Source organism: Cicer arietinum, chromosome 8 (assembly GCF_000331145.2).
Source record: "Cicer arietinum cultivar CDC Frontier isolate Library 1 chromosome 8, Cicar.CDCFrontier_v2.0, whole genome shotgun sequence".
Taxonomy (NCBI): domain Eukaryota; kingdom Viridiplantae; phylum Streptophyta; class Magnoliopsida; order Fabales; family Fabaceae; genus Cicer; species Cicer arietinum.
In genome coordinates, this window is record NC_021167.2 from 19,284,880 (window position 1) to 19,302,142 (window position 17,263).

The window sequence follows — 17,263 nt, forward strand, 5'->3', positions numbered from 1 at the left end:
CGCGCACGCAGGGAGAGGAAGAAGATGAAGTTTTGGATTTTCTTTCCTTCCTTTTTCCTTTCTTTGTTTTTCCTTCCTTTCTATTTCCTTCTTTCCTTTATATAACCTTTTCTTTTCCTTTTCCTTCCTTCTAATTTCCTTTCTTTCTATTCTCTCCAAGCAAACACACATATATATATATATATATATATATATATATATATATTAAATATAACTTAACAAATATCTCAAAATATCTAGATATTTGTTAAATTACCATTTCACCCGTAACGCATTAAATTCTCCGTAAAGGATTTACCGCACTTAATTTAAATTTATTTATCGACGAGTAATTCTAAACGGTGTCAAAATAACTTTTTGATCCTATAAACTCCATTATATTATTAACTTTGGCTAAAAAGCCTCCGAGCCAAAATCCAAAACATATAAAATACATAAAGTGTACTTTAAAATTATGGGTCTTACAATTCACTTAATATAAATATTAAATAAGGGACATGAGATAGGGAGGGATCGTAATTCATTTGAATATTTATTATTTATTAAAAATAGATGTATTAGAATATTGGTGTAATATATATATATAAATACACACACCAATATTTGCGCTTAATTAACAAGCTCTTTAAGGCGGTGTTATGACAAAATATAATTTAGTTCCACATCTTAATTGGTACTGGTTTTGTGTTGAGCAACTTAAACTATTATTTGACAATAAGTTAAAATTAGGTTTCAAACATCTTAAAATTTATCTAAAATAACATAATTATTTTTGAAAAATAAAAAAATTATTACAAATATTTTAACAATTTAATCACAATTAAGATTTATAATATTTAATTATTTTCACAATACTGGTATAATTTATACAATAACATTAATTGTTAATGTTATAATTATTAAGACCTCCAAATTAAAATTATTAAAATCCTGTTAGAGATAGTTGCGAATTTTTAATTTTTGATTTTAAATTTAGATATTTAAAAAAACATTTTCATTTAAAATTGAGTCGAAATGAGTTTTTGCGATAATTTGAAATCGTATTCTATTAAAACTAAAAAGCATATAAATAGGTTTAGTCTCACTTCCATTTACCCTTTCACCCAAAACTCCAAAACCATCCTTACTGCCTTCACCCAACATCACCGACCTTCCTCCTTCCGCCATCGTTTTCCGGCAACCAGCCACCGTCCTTTCTTCTTTCTCTATCGTTAAGTTCTGGTTCGTTTCTATTCATCCTTGCCAACTTTTTTCTCTTATTTATTCTTCTTTTACGTTGTTTCACTGGTTGCTTTAATTCTTATTTTGAACATTTTAATTTTGTTTTTTTGCTGTGTTGTTTCATTGAATTATTATTGTTCTTCTTTTATTTTGATTTTTTTTAAACACCGTGCCTATTTTGTGTAGGAGGAGAAGAAATGCTTTTCAAAAAGTGTGACTTGATTTTTTTCTCACATTTGAGATTGATTTTCATGTGGTTTTTGCAATGTAGCCTTGAAATCATTACTTGAAATTGATTTTTAAAGAATTTCATTATAATGAATAAATTATTAATGTTTTTGCAAGAAAAATTATAATGATGACAAGGTTTTATTTTTATAGTTTGCCCTAGCTATAGAGGCTATTTGACTACATTGATACAATGTGGTTTGTATACTTAATTTTCTAAATAATATATTTTATTTTGGTGGCACTGCCGAACATTTTAGTCGAATTCCGCAACTAGATGGCTCTGTCTCTCGGTCTGAAGTATCGGCGTGTAAAAGAACTTTCAAGGTTTCTACCACCACTTATCTGCTACTCAGGTCTCTTCTCAATGCTGCAAACCGCTCATATAACTTTTTCAGAGCATTTAATTTAATTTTATGAACCATTTCAATTTAATTTCAGTTTCATTTTTTTAATAATTTTTTTTTATAGGTGATTGTTATCAGCAACCCAGGAAAGCTTTAATCTCAGTGAGATTACCCAAAACAGTTGTTAATGGGAGTTTATTGAAAGGGTTTCATCAACATAGGTAATTGCTTTTTGAAGTTTCCACTTTTCTCTGTATTTGCTGTGGTGGTGATTGTTTAGTTCTTTTGATGTTTCTGTGGCTGGACATCATTGCAAAAGTAGTAATTTCTCTGATCAGATGAGTTTTATTTACTAAAGTATGTTTATTAATAGTTAGGTGGGTTGAGAATTGAGATTCATTGACTTTTTTTATAGACAAATATTAGTGGTTAGTTTGTTAGAGAGAGAGGGATATTGTTAGCACTAGAGATCGGACTCTAGACCTCCTTAATACTTCTTCAGTGTCTCCATCCATACTACTGGGCTACACATTCTGGGACGATTGAGATAAAATAAATAAGGGTATTTAATAGAAAAAAGTAATTAATGTTTCCTTAGTAATCTAAAATGACAAATAATATGAGACAAACAAATACTCTAAACGTGAAATTTAATATGAGACGGAGCAAGGTCATCACTTATGAGTTTTAAAGGCTTAAATAGCTTTTTAGTCATTCAAATATATACTGATTTTTTTTGTCCGTGTAAAAACTTGTTGCCATTGAAATAAATCCCTGAAAATTAGAAAAAGTTTATTAGTTTTAGTCTATATTATTTTGTCGTGTTGGAATTAATGTATATATAATATGTTGACCATATTGATCTTCATGTTAGTCATTGGAATTGGAACTATCTTGGATTAATTCCAATATAGATATAGATGAATATTTACGGATTAAAACCAAAACAACGAGGACCAAAAGTAAATTTCTTGTGTTTCAGGGATGATAACAGATAAGAATATATTTAGGGACTAAACTGAAAAAAAATTATATTATAGGGATTAAAAATTTACTTGAGATTATTAAACTTAGAATTTTGAATCCTTGTTGTTCATGATTTTTTGCTTTCTTAGGTTTCCTGACTTCTGATTGACAGCCATATTCAGGTTCTCAACATTGGCTGATGTAACACATGATCATGCTCCTGAAGTTGATCTTTTGTCTTTCATAAAATCTTCGCTGGATGAACTTGAAGGTACCTGTTTTGGTAATCTATTTGAGTTTTTGTTATATGATCTTGGACATAACTTCATTTAATTTTTAAATCCGAAGCATGTCCCAACGTGTTATTTGAAATGAGGATTCTATCTGGAGTTTATTCTCCTTTGGTCTATGTACCTGATTCTACTTAGTGGGATAAGGCTTGGTTGTTGTTGTTGTTGAAGTGACATAAATTACTGGCAACTTTTATACTTTTTCAAAGTGTTGCAAGTAGCAGCTATGGCGTGCCGAAATTTGAACCAACTTTAATTGTTATGTGACATGTGATTTAGTACTTAGTGTTGTCAAATAGTGGCGCTGTATTGTTTTGGCGTAGCTGAATTTGAACAGGCCGTTATTTTCTGTGATCTGACAATACTTTTTCAGTTGAATGATATAATTATTTGCTCAGTTACACTTCTCTGTTTTGAATTATATGCAACATTTTGTGTTACAACAATACACATTGGTTCAATTATAAGACATATTGATTGCCACATTTAGGGTTTAATGAATTGAACGACCCATCCTCTGTACTTTTTCTCTATTAAGTAATTCCTTCTTTATTTGAAATTTCAGGCACTCATCATTATTGGTTAAACAGATCCGCCAAAAGTGAACAATTTTTTGGAATTGATGGAATTCATGGAATTTTTTTGGTTCTTGCTGCAAGCAATTTCGAATGTGGCATTATGTTTCAAAAGTTGAAGGCAATTCAGGAGAGGTATAGGAAGGTTATTATTTCCTTTCATCCTAAACTTGATACAAGTAGGGGTGAACTTTTCATAGTAATAAAAAAGTAATTTGGTTGCAGGTTCCCTCATATTATTATTATGGGCTTTAAACTAATTAAGTCTTCTGATCGCGCGAACATAATCCAGCTACTTATGACAGAAAATATCACATTCCCTATTTTGTTGTCTGAGCGAGAATTTCCTCAGGTGTGTAAAAATCCATTGTTTAGCTTTTGAATGATATGACATTTGATTTTATCCATGTATCCAACCCCACCTAGTACTTTTTGTCATAGCTTTTGAAATACATTAATATTTGTTGCATGTAGAGACTAATATATATATATATATATATATATACATCGTGACAAATGTTCTATGTTTAATAGTTTGTTAAAATTTATCTGTCCTTACAATATATAACAGAAGCAGAAGAACAAAATAAAATAGAAAAGAACAAGTTACTGATATTGATGATCAGTAAACACCTCTGCAATAGCAGGGTAGTTAGAATACAACTCAATGATGCATAAAGAGAGAGAATGACACATCAGTTAAGAGAAGTTATTACAGAAAAATTCTTAACCAAGTTTACCGGAAGATTCGGAAGTAACTTGAGGTGTTTGAGAAGTATAGGATGAAATGATTCTGAAAATGCTTCAGTGATTAGATAACTCAGCATATTGTCAATTTATATTTAACAAGATTATGAGGCTAATAAATTCTAGATACAATTTACAAGATAGATACTTAGTGCTCTATCAATTACAGAAAGTGCATTGAATCTACTCTACCATACAATGAATCTTTAGCTAAATGGATTTTTAATGAACATTAATTGTAAATATATTTCCAGCAAGGCCCGTAAGCGTTGTTAAAGAGAGTTGGTCTCTAACACAGCGTTAGAGCCTCCATGATGAGTTGGCGATGAGTTTGATCCTTGTCATCCCCATTCTATTAAATAAAAAAGATGATTAACTCAAGGTAGAGTTTGATTGTGTAATGTTCATGCTCCAAGTCGAAAAGGTCTATGGTGTGTTAGATGTAAAAGCATTCATAAACCTTTATTTAAAATTTAAATAACTGAAGTTTCTACTTGGAAAGTTGGTTTGGTCCTTTAACAGTTTTCTTTTACTGACTAACTGTCTTATTTCTTTGGTTATCTGCTGTTTACAAATATATATTTGGTTTTATTGCCTACAATTTATTTACAATAATTTTTTTGATATGTATAGATAAAGAAAGGTGCATGCTACGTATTATTTAAAGATTTTAAGAGCCCAATAATTTGTCATGAGAAGGATGTCAGTCTCGAAATTTTATACCAAGGTAATGGCACATTTCAACATTGTAGAGAATGTGTTACTTGCCTGTTTTTCTTGTTTTTTATGCGTGGATTTACACGCTTTCTAATTTTGTTATCAAATGTAGCTATTCAGGGGTTACAGATGCAACCAAGTGATGATTCTAAGTACCTCAATGTCTTGAGATCTACATCTTGGAAGCAGGATGATATCACCAAGGATCAATATATTTGTTCTCCTCTACAGAATTTACTTCTATATTACCCAGGTAACCAAGAGGTCAATTAACAATTTTTCTGTATTTCTTCCACCTCCCAATTAGAAATGCATACATGTCAATGTTAAGTTTCTATCTCCATTCGACCAGTTGATGTGGATTGAATTGAATGTAAGCAAGGAACAACAGTTGTTTCTGTTTTGTGAAGCTTACTGGTTTTGGGAAAGCAAACATGAAATTTAATAGGATATGCATTATGCTTAAATTCTATTTAAAAAAGGGGTCCCCCCTCCCTCTATTGTAATAACTTGAAACTTAGATTGAAGTTTTGTTTTTGGACGAGTTAGTCTAATCAAAGTTACATATGTTGCTCTAATCAAAGTAAACAATCTTGGTCTAATTTGAGTTGGTCTGATTCAACAATAGCATTGAAATTTGAAAATAACAGCAACCATGAGATACTAGACCACATTGCCACTCTATATATTGTTTTTCCTCAGTGCAACTATTTGATGCCTTTGGTCAGACTCAAGTGCTCCATCTTCAACAGTACCCTTTGCCTTTAAACTTATTTTACGGGATAGGGTTATGTTTGTGTTAATGTTTCTTTGTGGTGTAGATGTCAGCTTTGTTGCATTGTTTTTGGTATTCCCTGTTTCTTGTTTTCTCTGCTTTAAGCATTATCTTATATCCCTCAAAGTTGTACTTTGATTATTTCACTATCACCTATGTAGCGTTAGCTGTTAGTGTCGCTGATGATTATTGCTATAATTTAGGAGTTGTAGCGTTAGCTGTTAATACTAAACTCAATATAAATATCTGTAGTCTTCTTGTAACGTTTCCCTAAACTCTGGTCATACTGCTACTCGCTATTTGCATCGACTACAGATATAAATTTATGTATGTATAGACTGCTCAATACTTTATAGACACCTAATTTTCCTCTAATCCTCTCTTAATTCTATTCTATTTTTATTGCGCTGGCCATTCATCCTTTCCTAATGTGGATATTCAAGTTAATAGTCTCTTCAACTTCAAATATCATTTCAGCTAGCACATTGAGAAATTAAATCACAAGATTTATAATCAATAATCATTATTATAATATTTAAGAAATAATAACTTATATTTCATGTTTCTGGTTCTTTTTAATTAATTTGACATTTCTATATAATTTTCTTAATCTACAGGTTGTGTCTCTGCAGATGAAAGGGCTAACCGCCTCTTCATTTCTGATTGCAATCATCATAGGATTATTGTATGCAATGGCAATGGGAAGATTATGGACTGTGTACGCATACTAAATTACTAATTAATTATTCTAGATTCTTTATAAGTTTGTAGATTACTTTTCCATTCTGTGTAGCGACAGTAAGACTGACATGGCTTTCAACATCAATGTTTATGCTCTCTCTATTTATGTCCCTTGTATTATACCCGCATGAAGCCGTGAACATCTCTTCTCTCTCTCTCTCTCTCTCTCTCTCTTTCTCACTCTCTCTCTAAATGTATGTGTATTTAGAGAAAGGATACGTGAAATGATAGATGATAGTTATTATAGATGAAATGTAAAAGTTGAAGGCTTACCTAATTCTGGTTAAGTTAGTTAACCTTGCACAGGTTGGATAGAAGGATACAGTTAATAACAGTCATTATTCAATCTTTATGAAAAGCAATTATCTGTTTCATTACATTCAATCAATGAAAGTCGGTTTCTAGCATCTCTCTCTTTGTCTAAACTGTTAACACTTACATTTAGTCATTATTATTACCATGCTATTGTGGATTGCTTATATTTTTTGACATATATTACCCTTTATACATTTGTACTTTCATGTCTCTTTTCAGATTGGCTCTTCCCCAGGATTTGAGGATGGTGATTTTGATTCTGCTAAATTAAGGCGCCCAGCTGGTTCTTATTACCATGCTACTGAGGATTGCTTATATTTTTTGGATTCAGAGGTATGCATTTGGATTTATACAATAGTTCATCAAATTTCTAACCAACTTTGTCACATTGGATGGAATTTTTTGTAACATCAATTTAAATATCAAATATTGAGGCCCCTTTCAATGTTTGCTTGTATCTCCAATTTCACAATTTAATACCCGAATTTATATACCCACCTCAAACATATGAAACTTCTTCAATTTCTTCCTTCATAATTGGTACGTACCATACAATTTAATCTTTTTGGTTATAATTTGCATATATCGATACATTGCAATCTTAGCAAATCATTCTCCGTATTTCTTTTTCCCTGACTGTTTCGAGATATGTTATGCTAATGATATTGTTTAAGTTTGGATGTTGAATTAGTTTCATGAAAGAGGTCCAGGGTTTAATCCCTGCTGCCAACAAATTCTCCCTCCCCCTAACTAATTACTAACTATAACATTTGCCTATAAAGAAAAATGGTAATGTTTGATTCTCAATTTGTGAAGGACTAAAAGTTCATCAATCGAGAAATACAAGAACAGCAAAAAGTAATAACTTTGTAATGTGAACAAAATGGAAACAAAAAAGTTGTAATTAATCTAAGGCCCAAATGAGTTTTTAGTCATTATACTACATCCATTATGTTGTTTTCCTCTTCTCTTGTTTGCCTTCTGTAAAAAATGTTTGGTCGTATATTTGATTTGGGATTCCACTTTCTGTGTATTTATTTAGCAAACTTATATACCTTTGTCTCTTGATGATAGAGTTATCCCTTATTGTATGTTATTTTATTCTTTTGCTTTGTGTAAGAACCATGCTATTAGGAGAGCGGACATGAGAGCACGTTCAGTGGAAACTTTTTATCCGACAAGCACCCTTAACAATGGAGGTGGTCGCATATGGAACTGGATCATGGGTAAGCTTGGTTTAGAAAGCAGCGTGGAGACCATTGAAGAGGAAAAATCTGAAGTATTTGATTCTAAAGGGTTATATTTTCCATGGCATCTGTTGAAATCAGATGATGACACTCTCTATATTATAGATCGCAGGTGCATGATTCAGCGCTTTTAACATTGTTTGTGTAAATAGCATTCACACCTTATCCCCCTTTTACTACTTAAGAGGATTCACGACAGAGCTATAGTATATCGTGATGCTCAATGTACATGGTTCAAGTTGTGATTGTCTTCGATTAATATGTATCATCTTTACTTCCAGGTTTCAAACTTTATGGACCATGGATTTCGGTTCTGGGAAAATAGACAATGTCTTTGAAGGTTTGATTTGTATTAGTTGTATGGTCACATTAAAAAAGATTGTATCTTGCTATAGTTAATCGGTTTATGTAACATTAATTATTTAAACGCAGGTTCTCCTAGGATTCTTGAGATCTGCGGAAAGCTAATCGGACAAAATTTATCCATCTTAGATAAGATTCCCTGTGACCAGTTTCAACAGAAAACTAACAATATCTGTGTGCTGGATGACCTCCCCCATTCTAATCGTTTATCTTCATTAACAACCTTGCAGAATCACATGTTCATTTGTGATAATGGTAATCCTTTTCTCCTTGACATTTAATGTTCTCTTGGGTAGATGCAGTTCTAGAAATTGTTCACTCCTACTTTTTTGTGTCTCACTAGTTCGACAGAGAATTCTGAAGGTCAATATTGAATCCGGGGTCAGTTTGGACTTCCAATTATCTAATTTAGGGTTACTTGGATTTCCTTATTGGTTGAATTCCCCTCTTGAGGTATTTTATGCTGGGTAAGTTCTTTCTCTGGAAACTGTCTTGTGTTTTTTTATTCCCAAACTCTTCTTTTTTGTTTGTATGCATTGTATGTTGAATATGTTTCCCAAGAAACAGACTAACTTTTCAATCATATTACCGGTCTTACAGTGGAAATGGACTTTCAGATACATCAATTGATCATCTGCAACATTTTGGTTTGCTACCAGGTTAGTTTGTTACATTCTAAAATTGGGTATTTCTGAATTTCAATATTCTGACTTGCTCTGTGTGTGTACGACTCACTGGACGTGTTCATATGAGCTGTTAAATCTTTTAGATTCTAAATTTTGTACTTAATAATCAATTACAGTGTGTTTTGCTGCAAACTATTACTTATCAGTTATCTTTTTTGATCTACAACTTATGTGCTATTTGTTACAGGCAAGATTGACATACAGCTGAGTGTGGATGTTCCTACGGATATTGAGCTTGTAGAGCCATTACAAGAATCCTGTATATGGCGTCAAGCAAGAGGTGCAGCTACTGAAATCTCTGGAGTGAATGATCCAGGATCCTTAGATAAGGTCTTTTTGCAAATGGAAACTTTCTTAAGTAGGCTGGTCATGCATTTGCACTCACTCCCGTTCTTGGTGCAGGTTGGTGTTGCACAACAGTGGTATGATGAATTGGATGATCTTGCCGCTCCAAAGCCTGAACCTGAAATGACTGAAGACAATAACCTGGATATAAATATCGTTGTGGATGAAGATGAGAAAGTTCGCATTAGTAGTAGAGTCTTCACTAGCCCTGGAACAAGTGAGGTATGCTTTTGATGGGCTCTGTTTTTTCTTTATCAAAGTGTTCCTGCTCCACCCATGCCTCAGTTTTCTTAAAATTCCTATTAAACCACTTCTTCGCAAGAATTCGACTATTTTTGTCAGTTAAACTGTTGTTCAATTCTGTATTGCTTCATCTAAAATTATCTTCGCATGTGGTAAAATGTATAAGTTTGAGATGTGATTTAAAAACCATTCGTATGTGCCTAACTTTTGGAAGAGCTGGTTCATGGAATTTTATCAAAGCCTCCATGACCAAGTGGTCAAAACACTAGATTTCAATTCTTGCCACACTTATTCTTTGAATAAAAAAGATGAGTATCAGCATTGGACAGTTGGGCCTATATGCAGCTCCTATTTCTAGCTCCCAAAGGGCTCGTGCGAAAGAACTTAGAATGTAATGTTAAAAGCTGTTGAGATATGTTACATATGACTTCCCTTTTTGGTAATGTTCCCTTATTTCCTGTGTGTAAACATTCCCTCTTGCCTTGTATTTACTTTTCTGATTTCTAATGTATATATTGATTAGGAAAGTACATATGAAAGATATAGGCTATAGTTACCAGATTTAGTCATGTAATCTTGGGGTTCTAAATTCTAATTGCTTCTGTTTGTTGCCCCGCTTATCTCGTATGCCTTTTGGGGTCCAGCAACCTAGTTTAATCCTTTGGGTTCTTCCTCTCTTCTAGAATGCTTGTTTTTCCTCATTATTGGCAGAACACTAGTGTGAGAAGTCACAATATAATACCAACACTTTAGATTGACGGCGTCCAGTGTTTGACATGTGTCGGTATCAAACACTGAAATATGCTGTGACATTCAATAACTTCCATTTTAGTAGAAATATTTTTGTGAAAAACTAAATAATGCTTGTAATTTGAAGATGGTCGTATATAACATGACAGTTTTTTTTTTCAAGAGGGTCTTGTATCTATCGAATTGTTTGTTATTCATTGGAACATGAACATCCAATTCTCCCATGATATAATGGTTACAAACTTCATGATCTGTTAACTGTCACAACATTAGTGGAAATTTAATTTCGGGACGACAATAAACTTTGATGTTGATGGTGTTGTTCATCGTCAATGAGCTATGCCAAAGTGTGTTTATCTCAATATTAAATACTCCATTCTTCATTAATGCAGGTTGTTATTTTCGCCGTACTGTATTGTAAACTTAGAAGAGTTCCAAACTCAAACGATGGCAACCAGGAAAAATACGCAGCAAGGATTATTGATTTTTTGAGCTCTAAGAGATCTGGTAAAAGAGAAAGAGACTCATGGAATGCATTTCTGTTGCAATCTAAAGGTGATCTAAGAGATCTTATTTTCATGAAACCACTACACATCAGAGTAAGATTAAATTGTTTTGATCATCCTAAGGCTGAAAATGGAAAGGATATTATCTTAACAGACTCCTCAATTAAGGTGAATGTGTTGCTCAATTGACAGTAGATTTTAGGAGCAGAGCTTCAATTATTTTTTCTCGTCCCCATGTTTTATTCTTTTGACTGTAAAATCAATTGGTATTTAGCAACTTTTTGCCCCATTATTTGAAGAGTACTAGGTGAAAAATGTTGATCTATTATGAAAGATATTTTATTCGTTTTAAAATTGTTTCTGGAATTTTTAGTGCCAAGGTCATATTTGTATAATAAGAACTCCAATGTCAGGTGAATTACTTCTATTTTTGGCAAGTTGTAATAATTGGAGATATACTTTGTTCTCTTAGAGGAACTAAACTGAAATATTTTTTCTGGACATCATGTAAATGTATGTATTAATTATGCATATATTATTAATTAAATTTTGACGTTTTATTTCAATTTCATATGTATTAATTATTCTACATCTTTTTATCATATGTCACGTTATTTAAACATCTTACATTATTATTTTTTAGTTAAAAAATTAAAGGGAGGATTAAAATTGTTGACTTATAAAATAAGGAGATCAATTTTATAAATCAGTAAAAATAGAGAGACTAAAATTACAATTAAATTTATATTTTATTGTAGCGTTATTTGACAACATTACTCTAAATAGCATTCTGCAAAATAATATTATTTTGTTCAAATTTTGCTGAAGTATAAAACTATAGTGTCCTCTGTTCTTTAACAACATTTTTGTTGGGCTCGAAATTTGCAATTAAGGTTGAGTAATCCGGTGCTAGACATTCTTTCTCCAACTGTCCAATCATTTCGAGTGTTAATGTCTTCTATAGTCCTGGTGAACTTTAGGCAAAAAATTAATGGATTAAATTGTAGTTTTAATCCTATATTTTTATTAATTCTTGAAATTAATCTCGTTAAACTTTAAAAACAGTTAATGATGATTACATATTGCAAAAAACTCAGATATAATCATATTGAAATAATCCTTCAAAGCCAATCTAACCGATACTAATAATAAAATTATATATTTCTCAATCTAAATACAAACAAGCATAAACAAAAAATTGATAAGCACTGTTACTAGCACTGATATTAGCAAGAGTTTCAGCATCTTAATTTGATCCACCAACAAGAAATGACAAAAATTAAACTTAAATTCAAGAAAGTCTTTTAGTGTAAGTATATGTTAATCAATCAATATTTTTATTTATTTATTTGTCTCATTCTAATTCTATTATAGTGATAATAATTTTTTTATTTTAATTTATTGTATAAAATATTGACTCTATTGAATAATATTTTAATAAAAATTTACTAAAAGAAGTCATATATATAATGAAGATTTTGAATTAGTAAAATATTTTATTAAATACTTAAAAAATAAATAACTTAAATTTGCAGATACTATTTGCAATTAAACCTAAAATTTATTGGAAAGAGAAGGAAAAAGTTGTGTGAAAAGGTGCATTATAAAATCTGGTGTTTTGCATGATCTAAGGGCTCTTAGTCAGCTGTTGTCTATCTTCTCTCTTCTCTCTCCACTCTCACTTTCTTCCACGCTGCCATCGCCATAATCGCTACGCCGTCGTCTTCAACTATTGTTTCCTTTCAACTATTGTTTCCCAAAGCACTGCCGACATTGAAGCACGCAACCGCCAATTTGGTGAGCTTGTTAATCTTCCGCAGTTCATTTGAAATGAAGATTTTAAGTTCAAATTTCATCATTTCTTGTTGATGGATCAAATTAAGATGCTGCAAACTCATGCTAATATCACAATGCTAGTAACAATGGTTGTCAATTTTTTATTTATGCTTGTATATATTTGAATCGAGAAATTTATAGAATTTCATTATTAGGATCTGTTTGATTAGCTTTGAGGGATTATTTCAATATGATTATATATGTTTTTTTTTTTGCCTATCTGCAATTATCATTAACTGTTTTTAGGGTTTAAGAGGACCAATTCCGGGAATTAGTGAAAATAGGGGACCACAACTGCAATTAAGTCCATTAGTTTTGTTGCCTAGCTTGAAGGATATTGTGTGCCTGAAGTTCACCGGGGCTATAGAGGACAGTGGCACTCGGAATGATTGGATATTTGGAGAAAGAATGTCTAGCACCGGATTACTCAACCTTAATTGCGGATTTCGAGCCCAATAAAACAATGTCGTTAAATAACAGTTATAGTGATGGATAGTTTTATACTTTAGCAGAATTTGAACAAAATGCTATTATTCTGCAATACACTATTTATTATAATGTTGTCAAATAACGGTGCTACAACACTATTGCGTAACGAAATTTGAACTAACTACTATTTTCTGTGAAATGCGATTGACAACGTTGCAATAGAAGACTCATGATAGATAACATGTTAGAATTGAAACAATGAACAAAAAATGTGAAAGATTGATAAACCAAAGAGAGGGCTCTTTAATTTATGTAAACTCTGAAAATGTTCAATTGAATTAACATAAGTACATTGTGTACTTATATAGGGATCAAGCCTAGGAGGCTCCAGCTAACTGGACCTACTGCAATATAAGTTTCTAATTTTAATACTGATGCTGCTATTTTTAACCAGCAAGGGATTGGCTGCTTGCTTCATCCCGCCCTTCCTTCCCTCACCTGTCCCACACGCTCTTTGATGCCGAAAATCCTATGTTCTGAGTGACCATGAACACACTGCTTGAGACCCTTCTTTCTTGTGAATGGGTACGAAAGAAAGCTATTCTTCGCATCACTCCTTCCTTGGATTAGTAAACTACTATCGATAATTCGTGGAGGGTTCTTCAAGGGCCCTGACCGATAGGAATCAAGGATGAGTCTCTACATCTATCTTATATCTGTTCATTTAGGATTAAAAAGGCTTTAGGAAGACAATGAGATCTCAGACTTTCCTGAAAGCTTAGTAAGGGAGTCCTAAGTCGAATAGCCTTATTCAATTCAATGATTTTTGAGTGAATACCCGAAAGAATGGACAACCCACGGGGTCACTCTGTCCTTAAAGACTCATGTTATCGTTCACGCTTCCCGGCCAGGGATTCAATACCTAAAAGGCAGCTACATGTCTACTATTTATTCATACTTTAGAAATGAAGGACTCTCTCTATCCTGAGTTACTCAACCAGACCCGGACCTTACTCATACTTACTTCCCGGTACTCAAATCCGCTATTTCTCAACCGGACTCGAAGACAGTGGTCTAACCATTTCAAAGTGCTAGTACTCGAGGAATGGCAGAAGATTGCAAAGACTCGAGAACAGAAAGGGCATTGGCATCGGGGCTAGAAAGCAAGCAAGAAAGGAAAGCTAGAGAGAGATAGCCCTTTTAGATTCTAAAGTATATATAACCATTCTAAAGGCTTATAATCAAACGGACTCTCAAACCATAAGGCATGGGGTTCGCTTGAAAGTAAAATTAATGAGCTTGTTAATGGTACCTGGGCACCTCTTGCTAGCTGTTCTACCGCCATCTTTGATGGCCTGTAGCTTGATTTCGAACAGAGAAATTGCTTCTTTCTATTAAAGGATAGACGAGCACACGTACGCGAAAGAAAGCCAAGGAAAGAGCGGCAAAAGCTTTTTCTCTTTTATTTAAAGAAGTAGATGCCATGAGGATGCCCAATGGAGAAAAAGATGTCAGCTGGGGGATTCAAGCTCTATACCTTACCTCTCCCAAAGAAAGGGCAAAGAAAAGGCCTATAATCAACGCAAAGGGGAGCTCTAAGGATAGGATACAGGCAGGGATAGAAAGATCAGAAAGAAAGGCAAAGGCCAAGGTTCATTAGCTCCATAGTTGCTAACAGGTAGGGGCTGTTACTGGTCCGCAGATGAACTGAATCTCTCAAGTTGTTGAGCAGGAATGGGAACCTAGCAGATGCACTCATAGCTGATGCTAATGATTTATAACATTGAAAAAAATATAGTATAGAAAACGACTCCAAAAAAGTAAAATGCAAGAGAGGTTGGTAACTAGGTTTTCGGGTCCTGACAAAGGATGGAAACCGGCTTTCCTTAATCCCGATAAGGGTGCGGGAGGAAAACAGCCAGATCTATGGCTGATAGATGGGGAACTACCAACCTCCACAGGAGCCGCTAGCTCTCTAATGAAATCAAGTCCCGGATGCAGTAGAGCTAAAATCTCACCGGAGGAAAAAACTTTAATTCTTCCGTCTTGAAAGCGAGTGAGCAAGCCCCATCCTCTTGGGAGTTTCCAACCTAGTCCTAAGGGCAGGGTTTGCGGGTAGGCAAGCTAGAAGCGACAGAGCCGATTCTTATCTTAAGTTTAAGTACCCGACCAGTAGTATGACCTAATCGATTTAGTTAACTTCATAAAGATACAGAATGCCTTTCAATTCAGGGGAAGAATATATGACAATTGAACTTAAAACAAAAATATCAGTCTCAAGGAAAGTTAGTACTTTCATCAGCCGAAGAAGGCTGAATATGATCAATAGCTTGATTTAACTCCAGCGAGCCATAGAGCAGCTTTGAGGTTCCCAAGCGGTAAAGACCATACAGGAGTTTAATGCTCACGGAAATTAGTTTTATTTCCCACTTGCTTTGCGGGAATTGAAAGCCTCTTTGCTATACTAGCCCTTGACCAGTGAGTGAGCCTAGACTCTCTCTATTCGAGTGAGTTCCACTTCTCTTGAAGCGTAATACCCTTACTGCTAGTTTCCTATTCCCGAATCTAAGGGTTAGCTTTCTATCTCTCTTAAAGAGGGTCTTCGTAGCGCTTTCCTCTCACTGTTATTGCCCGGTACCCTAGCTAGATTCAAGTTCTCCTCCCCATTCTTTTAATGGTAGCAATGGATCCGGAACAACTTCTGACCGCTTAACCACACTAAGATTTATTCAGTCGGAAGACTGCTATTGAATTAGCGCTTTCAAAGGGCGACTCCACTGCTATTGATAAGTGCAGCTAACCTCTTGTTAGCAGCTTCTCCCGTCCAGGATTATAAACTGCTATCGATAATTCGTGGAGGGTTCTTCAAGGGCCCTGACCGATAGGAATCAAGGATGAGTCTCTACATCTATCTTATATTTGTTCATTTAGGATTAAAAAGGCTTTAGGAAGACAATGACAGACTTTCCTTTCCTGAAAGCTTAGTAAGGGAGTCCTAAGTCGAATAGCCTTATTCAATTCAATGATTTTTGAGTGTTATTCAATCAATGATTTTTGAGTGAATACCCGAAAGAATGGACAACCCACGGGTTACTCTGTCCTTAAAGACTCATGTTATCGTTCACGCTTCCCGGCCAGGGATTCAATACTTAAAAGGCAGCTACATGTCTACTATTCATACTTTAGAAATGAAGGACTCTCTCTATCCTGAGTTACTCAACCAGACCCGGACCTTACTCATACTTACTTCCCGGTACTCAAATCCGCTATTTCTCAACCGGACTCGAAGACAGTGGTCTAACCATTTCAAAGTGCTAGTACTCGAGGAATGGCAGAAGATTGCAAAGACTCGAGAACAGAAAGGGCATTGGCATCGGGGCTAGAAAGCAAGCAAGAAAGGAAAGCTAGAGAGAGATAGCCCTTTTAGATTAGGAAGTATATATAACCATTCTAAAGGCTTATAATCAAACGGACTCTCAAACCATAAGGCATGGGGTTCACTTGAAAGTAAAATTAATGAGCTTGTTAACGGTACCTGGACACCTCTTGCTAGCTGTTCTACCGCCATCAAAGATGGCCCATAACTTGATTTCAAACAGATAAATTGCTTCTTTCTATTAAAGGATAGACGAGCACACGTACGCGAAAGAAAGCCAAGGAAAGAGCGGCAAAAGCTTTTTCTCTTTTATTTAAAGAAGTAGATGCCATGAGGATGCCCAATGGAGAAAAAGATGTCAGCTGGGGGATTCAAGCTCTATACCTTACCTCTCCCAAAGAAAGGGCAAAGAAAAGGCCTATAATCAACGCAAAGGGGAGCTCTAAGGATAGGATACAGGCAGGGATAGAAAGATCAGAAAGAAAGGCAAAGGCCAAGGTTCATTAGCTCCATAGTTGCTAACAGGTAGGGGCTGTTACTGGTCCGCAGATGAACTGAAA

The 17,263-nt window shown here is 34.0% G+C and overlaps 3 protein-coding genes across 8 annotated transcripts in view; 2 read left to right on the forward strand and 1 right to left on the reverse strand.

The window, feature by feature from the left end:
* The window catches only part of LOC101506179 (uncharacterized), an 18,350-nt gene extending 17,183 nt beyond the window's left edge, over window positions 1-1,167 (reverse strand). Inside the window, exon 1 of the mRNA XM_004515116.4 lies at window positions 1,086-1,167. Within this exon, the coding sequence (XP_004515173.2) occupies window positions 1,086-1,167 (82 nt within the window). The remainder of the gene's footprint in view (window positions 1-1,085) is intronic.
* On the forward strand, window positions 1,062-11,628 carry LOC101506509 (uncharacterized). 4 transcript variants are annotated; one of them, XM_012720217.3, is made up of 19 exons: window positions 1,083-1,221; window positions 1,408-1,432; window positions 1,710-1,805; window positions 1,921-2,017; window positions 2,912-3,033; window positions 3,618-3,762; window positions 3,853-3,979; window positions 5,008-5,101; window positions 5,204-5,344; window positions 6,484-6,584; window positions 7,142-7,255; window positions 8,043-8,281; window positions 8,451-8,509; window positions 8,602-8,787; window positions 8,876-8,999; window positions 9,133-9,191; window positions 9,406-9,548; window positions 9,621-9,785; window positions 10,949-11,628. In XM_012720217.3, exons 6-19 carry the CDS (start codon window positions 3,731-3,733, stop codon window positions 11,249-11,251), a joined length of 1,887 nt encoding a protein of 628 aa, XP_012575671.1. In that variant the 5' UTR covers window positions 1,083-1,221; window positions 1,408-1,432; window positions 1,710-1,805; window positions 1,921-2,017; window positions 2,912-3,033; window positions 3,618-3,730; the 3' UTR covers window positions 11,252-11,628. The 4 variants fall into 4 exon arrangements, with proteins under 4 accessions (XP_012575669.1, XP_012575671.1, XP_073220647.1 ...); XM_073364546.1 differs by having other exon boundaries at window positions 2,935-3,033; XM_012720215.3 differs by lacking the exon at window positions 1,408-1,432 and having other exon boundaries at window positions 1,062-1,221; window positions 2,945-3,033.
* A 1,018-nt stretch (window positions 11,629-12,646) lies between these two features.
* The window catches only part of LOC101506839 (uncharacterized), an 8,173-nt gene continuing 3,556 nt past the window's right edge, over window positions 12,647-17,263 (forward strand). The window contains exon 1 of one of the 3 annotated variants that reach the window (XM_027330771.2): window positions 12,647-12,859. Coding sequence is in view for 1 of the 3 variants with exons in the window: in XM_073364398.1 (XP_073220499.1) it covers window positions 12,931-12,987 (57 nt within the window). In the remaining 2 variants the exon portion in view is untranslated. Of the gene's footprint in view, window positions 12,860-12,930; window positions 12,988-17,263 lie in introns of those variants that run through there. The other 2 variants (XM_004515117.4, XM_073364398.1) reach the window with 2 other exon arrangements.

Coding starts and splice junctions, on each gene's coding strand:
- LOC101506509 (XM_012720215.3), top strand. CDS start 1,727: ATGGCTCTGTCTCTCGGTCTGAAGTATCGGCGTGTAAAAGAACTTTCA. Junction 2,018..2,944: donor AAAGGGTTTCATCAACATAG/GTAATTGCTTTT, acceptor AGCCATATTCAG/GTTCTCAACATTGGCTGATG. Junction 9,192..9,405: donor ACATTTTGGTTTGCTACCAG/GTTAGTTTGTTA, acceptor TATTTGTTACAG/GCAAGATTGACATACAGCTG.